Source organism: Podarcis liolepis, assembly GCF_965112155.1.
Source record: "Podarcis liolepis genome assembly, chromosome: 5".
NCBI classification, from domain to species: domain Eukaryota; kingdom Metazoa; phylum Chordata; class Lepidosauria; order Squamata; family Lacertidae; genus Podarcis; species Podarcis liolepis.
The window spans coordinates 41736486-41760745 of record NC_139556.1 but is presented as its reverse complement, the minus strand read 5'-3'; the positions used below and the strand labels follow the sequence as shown (position 1 = coordinate 41760745).

At 41.5% G+C, this 24260-nt stretch overlaps 1 protein-coding gene across 3 annotated transcripts in view; it reads left to right on the top strand.

Moving 5' to 3' along the window:
- ADGRA1 (adhesion G protein-coupled receptor A1) overlaps positions 1-24260 on the top strand; it is a 313690-nt gene that overhangs the window by 258047 nt on the left and 31383 nt on the right. For all 3 annotated transcript variants that reach the window (XM_083505930.1, XM_083505931.1, XM_083505932.1), the window contains one exon: positions 2721-2866. In XM_083505930.1, the coding sequence (XP_083362056.1) occupies positions 2721-2866 (146 nt within the window). The remainder of the gene's footprint in view (positions 1-2720; positions 2867-24260) is intronic.

Here is a 24260-nt window from a genome sequence, read left to right as displayed (position 1 = left end):
TGACCAGAATTGGACACAGTTCTCCAGGTGGGGTACCACTGGAGAAAGTATGCTTCTGAATGCCAGTTGCTGGAAGCCACAGGAGATGAGAATGCTGCTGTGCTCAGGGCTTGTGTGCTTTCCATCTGGTTGGGCACTCTGAGAACAAGATGCTGGCCTAAAATAATAATAATAATAATAATAATAATAATAATAATAATAATAATAATAATAATATATTTATACCCCACCCATCTGGCTGAGTTTCCCCAGCCACTCTGGGTAGCTCCCAATCAAATGTTAAAAACAGTACAGCATTAAATATTAAAAACTTCCCTGAACAGTGCTGCCTTCAGGTGTCTTTTAAAGATAGGATAGCTGCTTATTTCCTTCACATCTGAAGGGAGGGTGTTCCACGGGGTGGGCGCCACTACCGAGAAGGCCCTCTGTCTGGTTCCCTGTAACTTCACTTCTCGCAATGAGGGAACCGCCAGAAGGCCCTCGGCACTGGACCTCAGTGTCCGGGCTGAACGATGGGGGTGGAGACGCTTCTTCAGGTATACAGGACCGAGGCCGTTTAGGGCTTTAAGGGTCAGCACCGACACTTTGAATTGTGCTTGGAAACGTACTGGGAGCCAATGCAGATCTCTCAGGACCGGTGTTATGTGGTCCCGGAGGCCACAGATGAGCCACTAACCTGCAACCAGCAGGTTCATCTGTAACTGTGTGTGTGGCTTTATAACCATATTTACTATGTTGTATTTTTTGAGTCACCTACAGTCTTGAACATACTTGCTACAGAAATTTCCACAATTATTATTAATTAATTAATCCGCCAAAATGTTTCCCTTCTCACCTTATTTTCACAGCAGTGGTCCTGCTCCTGTAATTGCTTTGCCTGGCAGTTGCTACCAACCACTATTTTTATTAACTTTTTTTTTAACCCAAATGGTAACTTGCCATGATATTACATGATGATGTAGCATCATGGTAAATGAGTCCTCTGGGTGAAAAAAAAGGAAGAAATGTGGTTTTCAGTGGCTGGCAAGTTTCCTCTGGCTCTACCACACATGTCTGAAAATCCCCAAAGTGACTCTGCAGAAGCAGTGGCAAAATTTGAGAGGGAACCATTTTGGACCAGCCTTATTTTTGTGCCGGTTTCACATTCAAAAGTCATGTCCCCCTGCCTCCTATTCATTTTTTTACATAGAAAACCAGACTTTAACTCAGTATGTTTGATAAAATCATGAGTGTTGTAGACTCTTGCGTTTTACTCTTTCATTCAGATATATTAACTCAGATTATTTTTGGTGAGATTGCAAAGTTAAAGTGCTTAATTAGAGAACAATCATTACTGGCATTTATTAAGGATTGGAAATTTCCTGTGGACTTTCTGCGTAAAAGAGAAAATGAACTTGTAAAATCTGGATTTGAAGACTGAAAAAATACTGGTTTATAGAAGATAGAATGGTTGGATCTTAAGGTGTGACTACTATATTTAGCTGCGTGACAGAGAGCTAGAAGTCCTTTTATTCTGCTTTATCTTTCTCTAATCTTTTTTCACTCTTTCTCTTCTCTCACTTTCTGTTTCTTTAAGCTTGTCTTTTCTCCTTTCTGCCTTTTTTTTACACTAGTATATTATAAAAATATACTTTGCAAGGGGAATGTATTTTTGTATATCTCTGAATAAGTATCAATAAATAAATTATAAAAAAATATTATTTTAAAGGCATTTTATGGGGCTGAAATATTTCAAAATATGATTTAAATAACAACATCTAGTTTTTAAGAACTAAAAATATATATCATTGATTTTTTTTCCACCCTGGTGGAAGTGGAGAAGAGTCAGTGAACTGGGCAACAAAGGCCATGTACCAGACCAACAGTTCTAGTTGGTAATTTGTTGCTGTGTAGGCCTGGGAAAGATTGAGGATGTGCCACTCCAATCTTTCCAGCAGGCTAAATTGAATGTTAATAGTATAAAACTACAGAAGGAGCTTGCTTTTTCATTGACCCTATACATTTAATTTGCATTACATGCAGCATAATTAGCAAAACAGTAGCAGGTCCATTATCCGCTTGCCAGCAAAGCTTAGCGAATCAATTCAAGTTTAATTCAAGAGGCTTAAATTCAAACATGAACTGTGCCCATGAAGGGAGTAGTTTTCACAGTCATGTTTCTGAGTGGTTGTAAAATCTATTATCCTCTACAATAGGTGATAGCCCTCTCGTGGGTATATCCACAGGGTCCTGGGGGAGCGTTATCTCCTGTGTCCACCCAACCTTTCCTTTTTTCTGCGATATAACACAGCAAGAAAAGGGCCTGTGCAGGTTGCATATGCAGAAAGAGATGTCATTTACGAGCCATCAGCATGGGTTGCATGTGACCTCTGAAACTTTATCTGACTGTTAAGCTGGGAAAGCTCCAATGAAGTAATAATTATATAATTTTTAAAAAGTGTCCCAAGCTGAGCTTTTACTTGCCCTTCTCCATAAGAAAACGGCTAATGAAACTTTGCTCATTTTGTGTGTTCTGTTTGATAAAAAAAACCTTACTTATTTTCTCAGGTGTGGGCAATTATGAATCAGGGGAAAGCAAATAAGTTATTAAAGCTACCACAAAATCATTTCGCTTTGCAAATGTTCCAGCATGCTTGTATATATATATATGTGCAACAGAATGATGTCTTATTTTTGCATCCATTTGTTGATTCTTCTTAACTGACACTGTTTCATTGTAGGTTGGCATAGTATTGCATTATTCTACACTCTCTACAATGCTGTGGATTGGAGTGACTGCAAGGAATATTTATAAGCAAGTCACGAAAAAGCCTCAGACCGCCCAAAACAGTGACCAGCCTTCTTATCCAAAGCAGCCATTGCTCAGGTATGGATCATTATAAGTGCTGTAAGATACACTCCACAGCTTTAAGCTTTGAATCCTTCAGATCAAACCTAAACATGCAATGTTTCCTGTATCTCTGGAAATTGTGGAAATATTTCCAAACCTTGATATGTTGTTATTTTTTCAAAACTTGCACCAAATATGTAGAATATATCCTCTTTCTGTGTAGTCCATCTGGTCATGAGATGACTTCAGGCATGTATCTGTTATACCTACAGCCACATTATTCTTGCTGCATAAAAGCAATGTGTCTTATATCATATTGTTTGAAATAAGCAGAAATGTGCAGTTCAGGCATATATCTGTGTGAGCATATCTGTGTGGAGGAGCAAGGCGCGCACACACACACACCTCGTAGACTTTGGTGCAGTAACAGAAACTTCTTGCCATCTGGGAGACAAAATGTAATTGGTGGCTTGTCCACACTTACCTTTTGTCCCACCTTTTGTCCCACCCTTCACAGTCACAAGCCTGCATTTTAAAGCTCCTTGTCCAAGCAATACCTGTTTTTGCTCCAAATCTTTCCCTGCAAAACCTCACTCTTTAAAGTTGAATCGGAGCAAACAGCTCTTTGGGGTTTTGCATGGATTGCTGTTTGCTCCAATTCAGGTGTAAAGAGCTGTAAAGAGATTGAGCTGGAGAAAGCTCCAGAGCATCAAGACACTCAGACATGGAGCCTGAAAATGCAGACTATGCCTGGAATGAGCAGAGGAAACGTAAGTGTGGATAAGCCCCAAGTAACCACTTGTTTCGGTAGTGGCAATTAGTAAGGAAGTCTATGTCTAGCTTGAATGTCAGGCCTTGTGCTCACCTGTTTCATCTTCACACCACCCACTCCCTCCTCCCTTTTCAATGCATTGCTGCCATTATTATTGTCATTGTCATCCTGCCTTTACTCCAAAAGGAACCCACAGAGTATTCGGTTAGCAATAGTTCCCGCTTATGTCCAAACTAGAAAACTCTGGTTCAGAACAAGGCAAGATCCTAAGCCATTTTTTGAATTGGTTTAGAATCCAGCTTGTTCCAAGACCGCAACCATTGTTTCCTGGTCCATTGTTTCCATAACTGGAAACAAAGCTTGACTGAATCAACTGCAGCATGCTGAGAAGAGAGGTGGGAAGGAGCGGTACAACTTGAGGTTTTCATTTGCTTATAGAGTACTTTCTCTGGCTAGTTAAGAGCTCCATTGAATGGCTACTGGAACAAGTTAATGCCAACAGGTCTATTTCAAGGTAATGGACTTGATTATTGCAGCTATTGTATCAGGATTTGGGGAGAGCTTTCAGCATAACCAGAATTTGGACAGAGAGCCCAGTGCTGTCTGCACCATTTGGCAATTTCCCAATAACTATAAATGTAGGCAGATTCAATACAGCATGCCCACCTCTGCAAAAAAAATGATCCCAACTGACATTCTACCTTGAGGACGTGCAATCTGCTCTATGACCATATAATATTTATATAAAAAGTCTCTATTCAGAGATGCACATGGAACAATCTGTATTTAGTCACATCATTGGTTATCTGCTGCTTAAAATACTTTCTAAGTTCATTACAAGGCCTTTAAAATCAGTCTAATGGAAGAAGAAAAAAGTAACGTTCAGTAGAAGCCCTGAGTGCTCCATCTGAAATGAGAAGCAATGTTTTTCCTGAGAACCAGAGTTACTCAATTTGCGATTCATTATAATGTTCCCCACTCAGTAGTTCATGGTAAAATGAATAATTGCCAGTTTCACATGCCACAGTAAGGTTATTAAAGTAGCAGATTATTTCAGGTTGCAAAGACCCAGCAAACTGTGTTCACCAAATTCAGTTCCTGTTAGAGTTGAAAATATAGTTTTATGGAAAAGATAGCTCCAATTAGATTTCTTTGTAACTATCATTTTGTAAGTTTGGGCCACAACAATAAATCAGCATGGTAACAATGCAGCACTATTTTTGAAGTACCACAACTTGAAAGTAATGGTTTAATACCTGTCTAAAATTATTCTGGGATTTTTTCTAACTATGGACATAATTAGCATCAGAGGCACAACCCCAGAAGTATCTAATATAATTCAATAATGCTAACTATTACTGCTAACTAAGCCAAACAATACCAAATAATCTTTTTCATTTCACACAGAAAATGGGCATATAATGTGGAAAATTTAAATATCCTTAAAGCACTAGAATGTCTTACATTTCTAATTAGTCCTTTCCCTCCCAACTTTCTGAAGGATGACGTTGGTTTTTCCAGTTTTTTGACACTGTCAGAGACCAAAGTATTCAGCATTATAATACATATTATTCCAATTAAATCTACTGAAGATGGTTAATTTTTAGTTTTTTTATATTTTATTTTATATTTTAGTATTTTATTTTAAATACCTCTAATTATGGTCGCTTCATGCTTTTAAAATTTGGGGCTCAGCTACTGCATATTAGTGTACACCAAAATAATAATAATGAAGTGAGTACTTCCTATAGGTTCTCAATCCTTTCTGCCCTCCAAGAATCTCTGTGTCCCTGTTTCTATATCATCACATTTACATAAATGACTTGGTGGACATATTTGTCTGTGTTGGACTAAAGCAGTTGGTTAGTTAAAAATACCTGTTTTGATTCAGTACCGCCACCCCCCCCCCCCCATTGTTCAGCCAGGACACTGAGGTCCAGCTCTGAGGGCCTTCTGGCAGTTCCCATATTTTGAGAAGTGTTGTTGCAGGGAACCAGGCAGAGAGCCTTCTTGGTAGTTGCTCCCACCCTGTGGAATGCCCTCCTGTCAAATGTCAAAGAGATAAACAATCATATGGCTTTTTGCAGACATCTGAAGGCAGCCCTGTTGCTTTTAACATCTGATGTTTTGGTGTGTTCCTTTGGTTGTTGGAAGCTGCCCAGAAGTAGCTGGGCAACCCAGTCAGATGGGTGTGGTACAATACAACAACTATGACAACACAACAACAATATTAACTACTACTACTACTACTACTACAACAACAACTACAACAACAACAACCATGACTTCTCTTTCAGATTATATGTAGAATTGAATGGTTTTCCAGCTTCCAGGTGGATGTTTTTATAGCATAATATTGCTATAAGGGACATATGGATTTTTTGTGATTCCGTAAATAATATTGCTACATATAGTTGAATGAACAGCAGGGTTTAAGATTTCTGTTTCTGTGCTTGTATTTATATTTATATTTATTAGGTCTCTACATACAACAACCATAATATTTCAAGGAATCAGAGGTAGATTACTTTAGAAGCCTCTGAGTTATAATTAAAAAATATAGATCCATGCGGAGAAAATATTCTTAGAAAGCTGTGTCAGAAAATATGAAAAGATTGGCCAGGGTTGGTTGTCCTCCATCTTATAATACTAGCCAGTGTTGCTCTATATTTGTCATTTCTAAGCTGGTCTCTGCAGTATAATTTTATTGCTTTCACTAGCTTATTATTATATGGGCCCTGTAACATCTGACTTAATCTGTTCTTTGTTAAATTGTGATCGTAATAAAGGCGTCTGCTTTATAGTGCAGTGCTTTATAATATGAAATTAAATAACATAGATTTAATTTTTGCCCAATTTGTACTTTAAGATGTGTTTTCATTTGCCCTTTGATGAAATTAGCCAGTACTTCTTGACTGGCTAGCTTTTTCCCCCTCATGAGTTTCATTGGATGCTTAAATAACAATAATTTTCCAAATACATAATGTGATTTGTGGTGGATTCAACTAACCCAGCATGTTAGTGGAAACCACTGCAAGGACTCCAGCTAGCATGGTGTGGTTTCTCCACTCTCTTCCCCCTATACACACACCCCAATCCTTTCTGGGGGGTAGGTAGAACCCCCTGAACAGAGTGGAGAGGGTGTACTTACACTAACTGAACGATCAGAAAACTGTGTCCTTCCATGCAGTCTGAGTTGCCTAAAAGGTAGTCTCACCATAAGAAGAGATAACTTGAAGTTGGTTGATGGGCAATGAGCTGCAAGAAGTCAAAACTGTGCCTTAATTTCTGAAAATATGCTTAGGAATACTCAGCATGTCTTTGCAAGGGAATTGCCAAGAATCTATTGGCACTTAGAAACCATTCAGATGACCAAAGTACCTTCAGAAAAGCATCTGTTTGTCTGTATAAACTTATAAACCAAAGAGTATTTTACTAAATTAGTTACAATTTTGTGGTAGAACATGTGGTAAGAGGAGATGAGAAAAAATACATTTGTAATATTTGATTTGAAATTAATGGAATTTGGTTGGTATTGAGCACTTCTGGATGACCTGTTTATTGAGCATCCATCCTGATTTGTTTGCAGAGAGGTTAGATGACGTCAAAGCAAATACACTTTCCAATGTATTTCAGCCATTTTGTTATCTCAAAAAAATTGTTTGAGGGCACTGAATTTGTGACTTTCCAATCAAATGTAACTGCACAACTTGAAATTGTTGGTATGTGATTGAATCCCACCCCAATATGTTGTTGTTGTTGTTTAGTCGTTTGGTTGTGTCCGACTCTTCGTGACCCCATGGACCAGAGCACGCCAGGCACTTCTGTCTTCCACTTTATCCCACAGTTTGGTCAAACTCATGCTGGTAGCTTCGAGAACACTATCCAACCATCTCATCCTCTGTCGTCCCCTTCTCCTTGTGCCCTCCATCTTTCCCAACATCAGGGTCTTTTCCAGGGAGTCTTCTCTTCTCATGAGGTGGCCACAGTATTGGAGCCTCAGCTTCACGCTCTGTCCTTCCAGTGAGTATCATAGAATCATAGAATCATAGAATCATAGAGTTGGAAGAGACCACAAGGGCCATCGAGTCCAACCCCCTGCCAAGCAGGAAACACCATCAGAGCACTCCTGACATATGGTTGTCAAGCCTCTGCTTAAAGACCTCCAAAGTAGGAGACTCCACCACACTCCTTGGCAGCAAATTCCACTGTCGAACAGCTCTTACTGTCAGGAAGTTCTTCCTAATGTTTAGGTGGAATCTTCTTTCTTGTAGTTTGGATCCATTGCTCCGTGTCCGCTTCTCTGGAGCAGCAGAAAACAACCTTTCTCCCTCCTCTATGTGACATCCTTTTATATATTTGAACATGGCTATCATATCACCCCTTAATCTCCTCTTCTCCAGGCTAAACATGCCCAGCTCCCTTAGCCGTTCCTCATAAGGCATCGTTTCCAAGCCTTTGACCATTTTGGTTGCCCTCCTCTGGACACGTTCCAGTTTGTCAGTGTCCTTCTTGAATTGTGGTGCCCAGAACTGGACACAGTACTCCAGGTGTGGTCTGACCAGAGCAGAATACAGTGGCACTATTACTTCCCTTGATCTAGATGCTATACTCCTATTGATGCAGCCCAGAATTGCATTGGCTTTTTTAGCTGCCGCGTCACACTGTTGGCTCATGTCAAGTTTGTGGTCAACCAAGACTCCTAGATCCTTTTCACATGTACTGCTCTCAAGCCAGGTGTCACCCATCTTGTATTTGTGCCTCTCATTTTTTTTGCCCAAGTGTAATACTTTACATTTCTCCCTGTTAAAAGTCATCTTGTTTGTTTTTGCCCAGTTCTCTAATCTGTCAAGGTCGTTTTGAAGTGTGATCCTGTCCTCTGGGGTGTTAGCCACCCCTCCCAGTTTAGTGTCATCTGCAAATTTGATCAGGATGCCCTTGAGTCCATCATCCAAGTCGTTGATAAAGTCGTTGATACTCAGGGCTGATTTCCTTAAGAATGGATAGGTTTGTTCTTCTTGCAGTCCATGGAACTCTCAAGAGTCTCCTCCAGCACCATAATTCAAAAGCATCCATTCTTCGGCGATTAGCCTTCTTTATGGTACAGCTCTCACTTCCATACATCACTACTGGGAAAACCATAGCTTTTACTATACGGACCTTTGTTGGCAAGGTGATGTATCTACTTTTTAAGATGCTGTCTAGGTTTGTCATTTCTTTTCTCCCAAGAAGCAGGCGTCTTTTAATTTCGTGGCTGCTGTCACCATCTGCAGTGATCATGGAGCCCAAGAATGTAAAATCTCTCACTGCCTTCATTTGTTCCCCTTCTATTTGCCAGGAGGTGATGGGACCAGTGGCCATGATCTTCGTTTTTTTGATGTTGAGCTTCAGACCATATTTTGCGCTCTCCTCTTTCACCCTCAATAAAAGGTTCTTTAATTCCTCCTCACTTTCTGCCATCAAGGTTGTGTCATCTGCGTATCTGAGGTTGTTGATATTTCTTCCGGCAATCTTAATTCTGGCTAGGGATTCATCCACCCCAGCCTTTTGCATGATGGATTCTGCATATAAGTTAAATAAGCAGGGAGACAATATACAGCCTTGTCATACTCCTTTCCCAATTTTGAACCAATCAGTTGTTCCATATCCAGTTCTAACTGTAGCTTCTTGTCCCACATAGAGATTTCTCAGGAGACAGATGAGGTGATCAGGCACTCCCATTTCTTTAAGAACTTGTCATAGTTTGCTGTGGTTGACACAGTCAAAGGCTTTTGCATAGTCAATGAAGCAGAAGTAGATGTCTTTCTGGAACTCTCTAGCTTTCTCCATAATCCAGCGCATGTTTGCAATTTGGTCTCTGGTTCCTCTGCCTCTTCTAAATCGAGCTTGCACTTCTGGGAGTTCTTGGTCCACATACTGCTTGAGCCTTCCTTGTAGAATTTTAAGCACAACCTTGCTAGCGTGTGAAATGAGTGCAATTGTGCGGTAGTTGGAGCATTCTTTGCCACTGCCCTTCTTTGGGATTGGGATGTAAACTGATCTTCTCCAATCCTCTGGCCACTGCTGAGTTTTCCAAACTTGCTGGCATATTGAGTGTAGCACCTTAACAGCATCATCTTTTAAAATTTTAAATAGTTCAGCTGGAATACCATCACTTCCACTGGCCTTGTTATTTGGCCTTGTTATAACCCCAGTATAGCACCAGTCTAAAAGCACCCATTGTCTAGAGTTGAGGTTGTTCTTGGAATTATTGCTATGTATTTAGAGAACCAACTTCAGGATTCAATAATATTGAGCCTTAACTGATACGTGATAAAGACATTCACAGCTGTCAGTTGCAAATTTGGGCCAGGCAACAACATTCATGGCTTCCAGCATTGTGGTTTGTTCAATGTAGTTCAGTAGTTCAATCAACAGTTTATTTTCCAAAGCCTACTGTGTTCTCCTCAAGTGAGAGGCTATAAGGAAAAAATAATTCCAATGTCCCCGGTTACATAGGTTTCCAGGAAAAAATCCTTAGCTTCAAGAATATCTTCCCTCTTAGAGTGGTGAATAATTGAAGCCTCATAGTGCAGAGCAAATATCTATGGTTGGATAATTAATGCTCTATCATCAATACAAAAGCAAAACAGGAAATATAACTTATGTCTCTGATGTTAATTCAGATGCTTCTCATCATAACCAATGAACACTTTAAATGAGCTCCTCGCTTGTGACAGTAATTGTGATGTGTATTTTTAGACCATTTTGAATTGTGCTGCAATTAGTGTAATTCATTAATGAACAATAGACATTTTAGTAATTCTTATACATTTGCAGGCTTGCATGTTCTCGAATAGCAGAAGTCATTATAAGGACACAGTTTATAATAGCTGCTTCTAGACATAATTCTCCGACTTTGAGCAACCCTTCTAACATTTGGATTGAAATATAAAATACTTGCCAAGGAATTTGAGCTGAAGAATCATGCGGCCTTTTGAATATTTGCTACAAAGCTTGAACCAGAGGACAATCAATTAAAAATTATAGCATTCCACAAATAGCTGTTTGAATGCTCTTTTTTCTGTGTTCTTGGCATCACAAATCAGTATATTAAACAAAAAGTGTCAGTTATGGGAAAAGATTAAATACAGTATAATAAATTGTATTTTCTGACACTTTGTACGATGGAACTAAACTTTCAGTAGTTTGGTTTAAAGGTATTTGCAATCTGGTTACAATGATATAAACAGCTGCCTTATAGTGACCTCATTTGAACAGCATGGTAAACCAAACTATATCTTACAGGGATTGCATGAATGTTCAGGCTCCCAGAGAGGAACATGCAAACACTTTGCTCCTCCACAAATGTTTTTAGTGCCATACCACAATGAGCTAAACCAAGGTTTGGCTTATTATGTCGTTCAAACCTCGGCTTGTGGTTAAGCTCTCTCCTCACTAACCCCAAAGAACAAAGTACTGTCTGTAAGATTATTCAGAGGCTAAGAAAGTGTACCAGAGCTAGCTCATGTAGAGAGAGATAGCTGGAATCCAAAATGAAACCAGATTCCTGTGTGCTAAAACTGACCAGAAAACATTATGTGGACTTCTGAACATTAATAACACCGAGACATATCCAGAACTGCCTATTCTGAGTGGAAGATAGCTCTCGGTGTTTTCATGCAGGGGTCTTGCTGGGAGAGATCCTTTAGCTGAAGATTGCATAGGAAGAAAAGGTGATATTGTTGAACTCTGAATTCAAGTTCATGGATTCTATGTAACCAATCGTTTAACATAGCACTTCATTTCAACTGTTACTGCACATAAACATAGAAATATCAAGATGACCCCAAATATGCTCCTCTCAAACTGCATTCTTACACTATCAGATTGAAATACTAAAACAAGGGCTGAAACAAAATGCTCCTACAGATTCTCTTCAAAATCCTCTGTGATTTTGATGTCGAATGTTCATCAAATATTCAGTGTTATTTTAGGTCTAAATCCAGCTTCATGTGAGCATGGGTCTGCCTGCCCTTTATCTACTGCCCCTTGAAGCCGCTCACACTCTCCCTCCTCAATCTCTTCTGGAGGTTCCCCCAATGCTCCAGAGCAAACATTAGGGGTGCTGCAAGAAGAAGAGGACCTGAAAGTCCTGTCCTGTGAGTGGAACTTCATAGCACTTTTTAAAGTGCTACTTATGCTGGCAGCAATAGTCCAGTTAACTCATCCCTGGCTTCAAGGCCCCTTCTCATCCATCTCTTGGATAAAGGAATTAGTTGACTGGCAGCATGAGAAACCTCCCTTTTCCCAATGAACTGAACCAAACCTCAGCCTTCAAAGCAAGCAGATAAGCTTATATGATCTCCTGTTACAGCTCACACCAATTAGTCCCACAGTTATATTGACTACCAAGAAGGCTTTTACATGGCTTCTAGGACATTTCCGCCATTTTGTTCTACAGACTGACTCGGGTTTCTAACCATGGTCTGTCAGGAGGGGCCAAAAAACAAAGCCTCATTTGGCTCCCTCCAAGGGATAGCTGCCACTGCTACTCCAGCATTGTATTTTCTCCATACTCCTTAGTTATGCACCACTTCTGCCTTATACTGTAGTATCTGACCTGACTTGACACAGACTGCTGAGATATAGCAATCTTCCAGCTCATTGAAGACTTATGGGTGCCTGTGGATTTTTGAGTTGCTCTAAAATAGTTGCATTAAATTTAATTGAATTAAACTATGCCACCCCAAATGGATGTGTGTATTGCCACAAGTCTGCTTTAGCAAAAGGTAGCCTGCATGGTCACCTGAGATTTTATATTTTTCAATCAAAATGTTTACCAAGAAGTTTTCTTATGGATGAAATTATTTGATGTTTCAACTGCTTTGTTGACTATTTCAGAGGACATTTGCAAATATAATTAGAGCTGTGAGGGCATGGAAAAATACTTGCCTACTTGCACTTGTTCTCAGGTTGACTTCTGGAAATCCTATTTATGCCTTTAACTGTTATTGCTCCTGAATTGCTAAAATAATATCTATCTTAAATGGGTTGTATTTGTCTTTTGGCAAGTCAGTCTCTTTAAGCTTTGCTTTTCTAAACAATAATCCCCCTAAAGCAGTTATTATGATTTTGGATGAAATAAAGTACTTGGCTTACTTGAAATACATTAGAAAAAAAATATTCACAACATTTTCACGTTCAAATTCTTGCTTCATTGTAGCCTTCCTGTCCCTCCTTTCCTCTGTGATGTATTTTATTACGTAACCAGCTTCTGACAAATCTAAAGTGTGCCAAATCTGCCTGCAGTCTTTTGGAGACATTTTGAGTCTAGTGAAAACTGGCATCTAGTCCTCCAGGTATTTAGATTCAGGTGTTGCACTGATGTGGAGCTAGAAATACACATGCAGTTCCTTCATGCACATATTATTTATTTGAATTCAGAAGCTCTATATGGACAAAAAAGCAGCAGCAGCAGCAACCAACATGCTAGAGATGGTTCACTACAGATGTATAAATAACCCTTTCAACTTCCTTTTGAAATCCCAAAAGCATTATAAGTTATATGAATGTTGAAAATTTGCTAAGTTTTGGTCAAATTAGCTTCAGTAATTAAATCTGAGAATGGTGGAAATTAAGTTATAATTATGAAAGAACCAAAGTTTAGAGTAATGTCTATATTTTAAGATCAATGATGGGAAAAAGTGAATCAACAATAAGTACTCTAAAGCTAAATACAATTAGACGAAAAAACAAAAACGCATGAAACAAGGTAACAATTTGCTGTTATTTTTATTGTAAAGAATGCAGGGGGCGGAGGATGTGGGGAAGTCCAGTGGATTATGAAAAACTGTATGGAAAATATGAATATGTTGTTCTTTTTTTTCTACTTTCTTCTTTTTTCTTTCTGTAAAGTCGCTTTTGTTGAGATACTGTTTATGTTACTGACCCTGGAAAAAAGCAATAAAAAATATTTTTTTAAAAAAAATGAAATCCCAAAAGCACAACTTAAAACAATTTAAATATCCAGTAGTCCACAAAATCAGATAACCATTCGCCACAGCACTACTGGCTGAGTCCAATGTTCTGGCTTTTCTGTCATTTCTTCTCTGGAATGGCAATAGTAGATGTGTTCACTAAAGAAAAATCCCATTTAATTTGTAGGAAGCAGCATGCTTAGAGCTGCACATTTTGTCAAATGATAGTAGCAATTTCTCATTTAGAGTAGAAATTAGGCCTTTTCCCTTTCAAAACCCAAGTGTCTTTGAAAGCTGCTGAGAGCTAATTCATATGTTATAGAGGATTTGAGCACAGCTTTCAGTTGGTGTGAGAGCCACAAGTTCTACTTTATGCACTATAGAAATATGGGGGAGGAATGCCCAAGTGGTTCATTGCTACCGTCAGACCTCTCACCTGTTAATTTTGGGTTTTGCGGATTTGATACATTAACTTAATGCAGTTATTCAGTGGTGTTTTGTTTTTTTGTTTTTTTAAAAAGGCTACAGTGTTTCATAATGACTGGAATATGTGTTAGGAAGGAAACACTTCTTATCCTCCCCCTTTTGTTACCATTATTAACTTTGCTTTCTAGAGACACAAAGTTCTTAGAGGAGCATAATTACACTTGGAGGGCAGGGAGGGAAATTAACTCTCTTCCTGCTTATGTCTTGGATCCCGAATGCCCTGTGTTAAGTTGTGGGTGAACATATCAGACCACACAGTGATTCTTCAAACAGCTCTTGTTTATTCACAGGCCAAAACAGAACTGAACTGAAGGGTTAAGCCAGCCTGCTTATATAGAGCTCCACTAGAACGCAACAGTAACCAATTTCTATAACTATCCAATCACTGAACATCACTTTCGGTCCCTTATTTACATATGTGGACCTGAACTATCTACAGTATCCCCCTGCTGGCCCAGGGTGAGAACTTCAGTACATAACACCCTGGAACTCGGACGTTTTGGCTCCCGAACACCGCAAACCTGGAAGTGATTATTCCAGTCTGCAAATGTTCTTTTGCAACCCAAACATCTGACAGGGCTTCCACAGCTACTGATTGGCTGCAGGAGCTTCCTATAAGGGGGTATAAGATGGGGAAGAAGAAGGAGAGGGGGAAATGAGCAGAGGGGAGCATCATCAACATACATCCTGTGTTCCTTGCTCCCCTCTCGACACAGTCCTCTGCTTTCTGCTTTCTTCCTCTTCTCTTAAAAGAGGACTCTCACAAAATAATAGCCCCCTTATGACAAAAGGCCTGTCTGACAAGGGAGGCAAGATATGAGCTTTGAGAGCTTCCTATAAAAGGCAAAGGAAGGGGGTGGTCAGAACCCTCCCTGGGGAAGAATTAAAGGGGAACTTGCAAGTCAGTCTGTGTGCTCGGTATAGTAGGCAGGTAAAAGAATTCCTTACCTGAGTTTCTAATAGCACTGCAGTTATTGCTTCAGTGATTATAAGGCATGAATGGACCTGCAAAAATAGGGCTGCCTCCTCCTGTTCCTTTGGGAATGTTCAGCAGTGAACAGGAGGAAAAAGAGGTGGCAGGTCAAGGGTCTCCCACTTCTTTGCCTCGTCCATCCTTCATTGGCACCTCCCATCCATTAATTTGAGAATGATGAATGGAGGAAATGGGGAAGGTGGTGTAGGGCTAAGGAACAAGCTGGAGTCCTCTTCCCAGAGCATCCCCACCCTGCTCATCACTTTTGAAAGATGTTGCCTGCTTTTGAATATTCACCTGCTGGATACTGTCTTGGCTATCAGAATGATACATTTCCTGTTGTTGGACTGCACTGCCAAAAGGGGGAGCAGTGACTTCATTCAGCCAAAGCCATTTGGAGCTTATTTTTCTTGATGGCTGTTAAAGAGATGCTGCTTTGCAAGTGTTCCTCCCAGCATGATTTAGCTTCCACTGAAGAACAATGGACGTCTGTAGTTCGGATTCATGCGAAGCTTGGGCTATTTCTGGCTGCATAGGGTCCGAAAGAAATGAGTAATGCTTCTTATGAGTCACAGTATGTGCTCATCAGCCTGACTAATAGTGTCAAATTGAGATTTTGAAGCTATTGTAGCCCCACACACACACACACACACACACACACACACACACACACACAAGCTACCTGAGGGACTGGCCTTTTCTCCCGGCTCTTGCCCAAAACACACAAACAGAGGCTTTTGGAAGTAAGAAGTAGATCTTTATTCAGGCAAATGACGGAACAGGCTTGTCAGCAGGAGATACAGTTCAGGAGTTCTGGAGCAGGGTTAAGATGTTCAGAACTAGATGGAAGCAGTGAAGATGTTTCAACAAGTTTCCCTGCCGCTCCCACCAAGCTTTTAAATATAAGGCATGGCATGTTCATTTGCAAGCCTTATGGAACTATGCAGTTGCAAGCATGCACTGCACACATGCTTATGAGTCTGCTCCCATCTGCAAAGGCTCCTGCTGAGTTGCTGTCACCTCCTGTTCAGCCTCCCTCTATGGCTGATCAAAGTGCTCCTCAGCCTCCACTGGGGCTCCTCCTCAGGATAGTTGGAGGGAAAGGTGGCATCCTTGCTCTCCGTTCCAAACTGACTGCAGTTGGAGTGGAAAAGGGAGACTCACCTCCTCTGTTTCCTTCTCCACCCCCATCAGCCTGCGAACCCAAGCCTTATCCCAACAGCATTGTGGCAGCAATTCTGTGTAATCTCCCCACACTTTTTGTTTGTTTGTTCACACGCCAGTGCAATTAATGGGAATATCTCATAGACAAGGCTTGAACCTTCCCAACACTGCAGCTTCCTTTCCTACATTTTCATGAAATGGTATCAGGCAGGCTTTCCAGTTTCAGCACTTCTGAATATTCTGCCGATTTGCAAGAAGACAAGCCAGTTTACCAGGAAGATGCATTCTAGCAAATGTTGGCTGCTCACCTGAAAGAGAAGGAAAATGCAAAACCCGTTGTAAGCGTCATTTCCCAGAATTGCCTTTGGTGTACAAGGGATCATCCTGGTACCTCGTGAAAATATACTGAAAGTGACATGAACGAATGGTGTCCATTCTTCCACGCTATCTCTTACTTATTTCCTTCACATCCTCCTTCATTACACTACTCTTTTCTGGTTCTTGGCTTTGAATTTGCTTCTTCTCTCTCTCTTGCAATGCATCCTGCCCTCATCATCTTCTGGGTGTCTGGGAAACAGCTGTGGTCAGTAGTGGTTTATGGGAGCTTATAGAAGGAGGCATTTGGGCCTTCCGACTTCGCTATCCATAAGGGTGCTGTAAAAGGATGGTGTTATTTAATGCATTGTAGTTCAGGAGCTTTGCAGACAGTACCTCTGACTTTCTCACACATTCCACTTCCCCATCTGGGCTTCCACTGTTATGTAGTGCTTATCTGAAGCACTTCCAACTGTGCATGTAAAATGCATAATTGCAAAATGCACATATAATTTTTGCCTGTTTTTGTTTCCTTTGGTTTCCTCCACCCCTTAGGATCCTTAATTACCTGCAGTTTAGAGCACTTTGTAGACTGATGTTCATAGCAAAAGACATGTGAATCTTTTTCTTTAATATCCATAGCTCTGAATATCACTCCATTCAACTGGTCCAGGTTGTTCTGCTTACAGAAAATTGCCTGGAAGCACCTTGGGATTTGTTTGGAAGCCTCTCCCTCAACCCAACCCACAGTCTCTGTCCAGTGACACTGACTTTCAAGCTTGAACTGTTCCTGGGATTCTCCATGTATCCTGTTTATTGAGCATCTACCCTGGACCACCCCAACCCCATACATTAAAAGCACTGCCATTCCACTTTGACAGTGATAGTGTGTCTCCAAATGACCCCGGGAACTGAACAACAGTCCCCACACTGATTAACAATCAACCCCTCTTCCAAAGGAACTATAACTCTGCGAGGGGAACAGAGGTGTCCAAACAATTCTTAGCACCCTTAACAAACTACAGTTCCCAGAATGCAAAATGTTAAAGTGCATTAGATATATTGTGCGGGTGCATCCCTGACTTGCTTGCACAAAGCTTACTTAGAAGTTAGGCATGCTCTTCTTTATTGAACTGTCATTCTCCTTAGTTTGCAAGGATCTCTCATTCGTTTGGAAGGGCCTTCTGATTTTTGATCCTGCAGTTTTAAAAACAACAACATGTTAGGTGCTTTAAAAAACTAAAAAAACTTGCTTTGACCAAAACTGCTTGTTTATGTATGATCCGAAGGGATGCAGGGTTTTGAACATCAGTGAGTTGGAGTGGGTATAGCAGTAATGAAATCCACTTACCTAAATAGAGTACTTGGGACGTAGATAAAATTGTGATTAAAAGTAATTGCTGGGAGGAGCAACATCCTTGCAGATTCACACTCAATTTCATTTTGATGATGTGCTTAACTTTTAGAATTTGTTCATTAGTGACTTTTGTGTGTGATTTCAGAAACAATAGTTGTAGGCTCACACTACTACATGGAGTCCAATGAGTCTTTATTTGGCTTTAAAACACACACAGAGAGGGGGAGAGATATCTATCTATCATCTATCTATCTATCTATCTATCTGGCTGGGAAAGGGGTGGGAGGGGGGAGAGGCTACTTAACCCTTTCTTCTTTCAGTTACAAATTCATCTCCCATGTCTTCTACCCATATGGCAGACCCTCCAAGTGTCCCTATTTTTGAGGGACAAACCCAGATTTACAGAATCCATCTTGGTTTCTGATTTGATCCCGGAATGTCCCACTTTTCCTTAGTACGTCCCTATTTTCATTGGAGGGTATGCCATAGGGGGGAATTGTGGGGGAGAGACAGGAAAAGGGTTAAGCAGCCCTGCTCTGGGCACTCCTCCTTAACTCAGACTTGCAGCCTGCCCAGCCTGCTTGAGTTTTGAAAAATGCTAAATGAAAGAATCACCAGAGTCTGAATAACATACAGTTTAAGCCACAGTAGGAAGATTTCTGTGGCATACACAGAGAGCCTGTGTGGTTTCTATAGGCAGCATGTGCAATTTTTTAAAGTTGCAAAACATATAATTTTCAGTTTAAGTTTCACATTATAATGAAGACTCTTATAGGGGGAATTGTGCATGTGTAGAATCAAGGAGATCGGTAGTGTTATACACTATGGTCAGAGCAGGTATAATTTGAACCTCCTTATTACAGGCTGTTTTCCCTTATAGTTCCTATTTTTGATTGAGCCAGCTGGTACGTTTAAAGAAATGAACCAGTATTATATATATATTATGTGTTAAGCTATAATTTTCTTTCATGCATAATAACCTATTTTTTATAATGCAAATGACAAATTTCATGGTGGTACATTAAATTTCCTAGGCACGTAACTTTAATGTCAGTATCAATCACACTTTATGTAACTATGCAATGATTTTGCATGTGAAGAGATTTTGCAAACAATCTCTTTTGTTGAGAGCTGTACCTCTATGACCATTCTTTTTCCTCTTTCTAAAAAAAAGAATGGTAGAAAAACAACTTTAGGTATCATTTTAAAAAATTATTTTTGGTTTTATCACATCCGTTATCTTCAGAAATAAATTAAATTGATGAGATTTTTAATTGCTACCATGAGAAACACCTTAAAATGAAAGCATACTGCTTTGAAAAATAAAAAATATTAGAAATAAATATATAAATTATATAAAGGGTGAGTTGAATTCACAGGTGGGCCACCTGCAACCAGGGAACTGCATGGGGCTTCAGTCTCTTCTTTCACAGCCTCCCAACACTTCCTGAAACTGCTCCATTCTTCCAATCTGAGTTCCTTTCTTCCTGTCCTTTCTGGTTGTAAGATTTGCTGAATATAAGTACCCCCCCCCCAGCTGTCCGAGAACAAATTGGTAGGCTTTTGCACTCTCTTTCTCATATATGTAATCGACACACACATTCTCTCTGGCACAGGAATTACTTTCATGTGCTTTCAGAATAGTACTTATATTGCTGTGTTATATTAAAATGCTCTATATACAGAGTAACCCCATAAATTCCAGTGGGGCTTTCTTCTGAGTAGACCTGCATAAGATTTGGAATTCTATGCAGAATTCTAGATTACATCAGGACACATTTGTCTCTGGCTTCACTCACCTTCAGTCTGTCCACTGGTGGCATCCAGCCCCTGAGAGATCTATCCTTTAAATTAGATGTGGGCTACTGCTGAAGATTCAGAAATTTCAGCTGGTACAGGATTTAGTGGCTAGGTTGCTCACCGGTGTAAGACCGTTAGAGCATATAACAACAATACTGACCCATCTGCTCCGGCTGCCAATTCATTCACGGGCCCAATTCAAGTGCTGGTTTAGACCTATAAAGCTTTAAACGGCTCAGGCCCGCAATACCTCAAGGACTGCCTCTCCCCATATGAACCAGCCCAGACCCTGCAGTCACCATCTAAGAGCCTTCTTTGTTTGTGGGCCACAAGAGGCCCAGAGGTTGGCAACACGAGAATGGGCCTTCTCTGTGGTGGCTCCTTGCTTATGGAATGCTTTCCCCAGGGAGGCTTGCCTGGTGTTTTCATTATGCATCTTTAGGCACCAGGCAAAAAAACATGCATCTTCTCCCCAGCCTTTGGCTAGTTAAACAATCTGTAGTCTTTTAAAACTGGGCGGGGTGGAGCGGTGTTGTTGTTTATTACTGTGTTGCATAGTTCTGTGTTTTTAAATTGTAAACCACTGTGTGATCCTTGGATGAAGTGGGATAGAAATTTAAAAAATAAATATTCAGGCAAAAGTTGCTTTTATCCTTACAATTCTCACACTTCTGTACTAGTAGTCTAGTGGAACAATAAATGAATGAATAGGTACATGAACAAAAAGTAGGTGGGATTCAAAGGGGTTTGAATGTGTGTGCATGTGTGTATACACATGTTCTGTGTGTATACACATGTTCTGCACACACACACACACACACACACACAGCGCTCTCCAGAACTGCTTTTTGAATTCCTGTGACTTTCTACAGCTATTTTGTAACTAGCAAACAAAAACCTTTTTCAAATACAACAAAGCACTTGCTGGCATTTACTTTAACAGTTTGCCCTTTGAAAACCTCTTGACTACTTATAGCACGGGTGTTAAATGAATATAAAATTGAAGGGCAAAACACTCAAGTCAGCAGATGGCCAGAGACCACAGCCATAATTTTTCACTGGAAAGTGAAATGGTGGCTTTGCTGCGGTTTTGCAAGATTCCAAAGAAGGACCAAACTGTGGTTTGCAGTTCTGTTTTGTAGGGAGTGCTTCAGCCACAGTTTCCTGGTTCGGGCATCATGGGAAAACTGAGGTTTGACAAATCTGGAAGTGTCCTTTGCATCTGGGCAAGAGAAAGGAGAAGGGCTTGTTGCTCATTCCCCCCTCAATAGAATTCAGTTGTTGAGTCAGGAACATTGTGTCTGAATTTCTCCAGTATCTCAATGATTCATTTCTATACTTTGGTGTTTCCGTTGTTCCATATGCCCATATTTTGTTCTTAGGGTGAAGACAGATACATATTCTAAAGTGTGGCAGAAGTGGTTTCTAATATGCATTTTCAGCTCTGAGCAGAAATGTATATCTATTTTATTTACTTATAATTAAATTTGTATCTCGCCCTTCCTCCCACAGGAGCCCAGGATGGCTTGTTCCTCAGGATGTAGTAGTGGTGGTTGGTGGACCTTGGAACTGGGATGCCAATTAGATGGGACCAGTGGGCAGTTAAAAGGCAGCACACGTAACTGTTAACAATGGCTGCCCTAAACATCCAGGTCTGTGGGGAAAGATTATTTCCCTCCTCCAGGTTATTCCCTTCCAGGACTACTTTCTAGAATATGGAATAAGTTGGACTAGAGTCTAGGAGAACAGGGCTGAAATCACCACCCATGAAACTCACTGTGAGACCTTGGGCCAGACACTGATTGGCCAGATAATGGAAGGTTGACAGAAATGACTGCAGCAGTTCAAATGATAGACTTGGGAGTGTGCAGGAAACAGAAAACAGTGTTGGTTTGTTTTTTTATTATTGAGGGAAACCTTTGATTCCTTCCCCCTCCTCTTTAAACTCCATGTGATGGGGCAGTGCCCCAGTTGTCCTAAGTAACCAGCCTCCACTGGGGTACAGCAAATGTGAGTCACAACCACTTTAAATGCATGTTTGTCTTTAATAGAGGGGTTTTTTTCTCCATTGAATTCCATTTAATAACAAAGTCATTCTCTTAGTGGTTGCGTAAGATTGACACAGTGATATATTGCGAGCTGTGACTTAAAGGATGTGAGTTTAAGGGCACAAAACCTATTATTAGCATTATTTTTGCATGTTTTGTTTTCCATTCCAAAATGCCATTGTATTAAATAGGCAATTTAGGAATTTCTTGCCTTGATGGGGGTAGATAGGTTAATGGTTCTTTTCTCCTCACTTGAAAGCAAAAGGACATCGTGATGGTTATTGACTTTCTCAAGGTGTACTAATGCCTGATGATGCAGCAGCTGCTGAGCTGGAGCTGCAATTGAATTTTAGATAACTCTGTATTGCTGTAGCTAAATTTCTAGGAGAAAAAGTACCAATTGCCTACATTAAGAATCTCAACCATTCCACTGTTAGAAATTAGCATTTTGAACAGAACTGGAATGTTCTTGTGATTCCCAAGAAACAGAAAGATTATATTATTATTATTTAGGTAATACAGCTTGCATGTCAGAGATTTTGTGTGAATGTCTGGAGGCAGTTGGGAGGTGGGAGGTGGCTAGCAGATTGAGACTGAATCCCAACAAGACTAAAGTACTGTTTCTGGAGGAAGGGGCAGGCAGGTGTGGGGGACTCCCTGGTCCTGAACTGTGCCCTTGAAGGACTAGGTTTGCAACCTGTGAGTCATTTTGGACTCACAGCTGTCCATGGAGGCACAGGTCATGTCTGTGTCTGTTATGTAGTGTAGTTTCACCCTGGGCCAACAGGGGGATACTGTATATAGTTTTCACTCAGGTCTGTAGATAGTTTTCACTCAGCTCCGCGTCTGTTATTTTAGGCGGGAACTCTGGGCTGTTGTGGTTACAATGTTGACAGCCAGCTGCCTATAAATACAGGCCGGCTGAGCTGTTCGCAGTCAGTTCTATTCCAGCTTACCATAATAAAGAGCTACTTGAAGAAATCGCTGTGCCGGCTGCTATGTCAACCCACGACTTAACACTGGCGACGAAGGTGGGATGGATGGACATCAGAGCACAGCCAGATGCGGCCAGCCTCTGAACTGAGCTGAATCACAGAGCGAAATCACTGAGCGAAATCACTGGGCAGAACCAATTCAGAGCTGACTGTTCTGGCTAGAGCACTGTGTTCCATCCATCGCCCTTCACGCCGGCATCGGAATCATGGCTTCACTTGTGCCTCTACCGCCTTTTGCGCCAGCCTCTGAATCATGGGACTCCTACCTCGCTCGGTTCGACTGCTACCTCCAAGCCAACGAGCTGACAGAAGTATCACAGGAGCGGAAGCGGGGCCTATTCCTCAGCCTCTGTGGGCCTGAGGTGTTTGAGACGGCCCGAGCGTTGGTTGCGCCTGAAGCAGTCCAGGCAACACCATGGGACACGATCCAAGAGAAGCTCCGCAACCACTACGCACCAAAGCCATCCAAGATTGCTGCCCGCCATGCGTTCTACCACCGGAACCAGGCAGAGGGGGAGTCAATCAACAACTACACCACCGCCCTGCGACAGGCTGCAATGCACTGTGAGTTCCGAGACTTAGACGATGCCCTGATGGATCGAATCGTCTGCGGGGTCCGGGACATCCATCTGCAACGGCGCCTCCTAGCCAAGCCAGACCTCACGCTACAGAAAGCCATTGAGGAGGCTGTGGCCTCAGAAGCTGCTGAACGCTCCGCCCAGGAGATCCGCAAGTCCAGCAGCCCGCGTCTTGCTAGGGAGCCAGTTCCGGTGCATCATGAAGAGGCCAGCAGTGAGGAGGCATCCTCCAGTGAAGACGATGACGTGCACCAGACAAAGCGGGAGCGCAGGAAGTTCCAACAGAAGTCCAAGGGCCAACCGGAATGTGCTGGCTGCGGAGGCAACCATTCCCGTGCCAAGTGTCGATTCAGAGACGCCATCTGTAGGAAGTGTTCCAGAAGGGGCCACATCGCTAAGGCCTGCCGATCGGCTCCGTCTGACACCCCCCCTTCATCGACTCGCAAGTCCAAGTCTTCACTCCAGTCTGCCAAGGAAAGTTGTTTCGCTCTCACCAACTGCCGCTGCCCGTCTGGAACCACGATTGGCCAAACCGACTCGCCTATGCGACGCAAGCTGAACGTCACGGTGCTCATTGAAGGAGCTCCATGTGACATGGAGATCGACACCGGGTCTGCCCTGTCCATCGTGTCATGGAGCACCATCAAAAGACTGGTACCCAGAGTGTCCAAAAGGCAACTCGGCTCTCACCGCGTACACCTGAGAGACTACCAGGGAAACGACATTCCCGTGGTAGGCGTTGGCCGGTTCCGGATCGCCTTCAAGGATTTTTCGGGCCTGCTCCGGTTGGTGGTGGTCGAAGGTCAGCGGCCAAGCCTCCTAGGGCTAGACTGGTTTGATGCCCTCGGCCTGGAAGTCACCGGCATCAACTGCATCTCTAACGCAGAGACTGAGGGTCTGGTCAAAGACTTTGCCGAGGTTTTTGACGGCACCTTGGGCCAATATACAGGTACGCCCATCTCCTTTAGCCTTGATCCACAAGT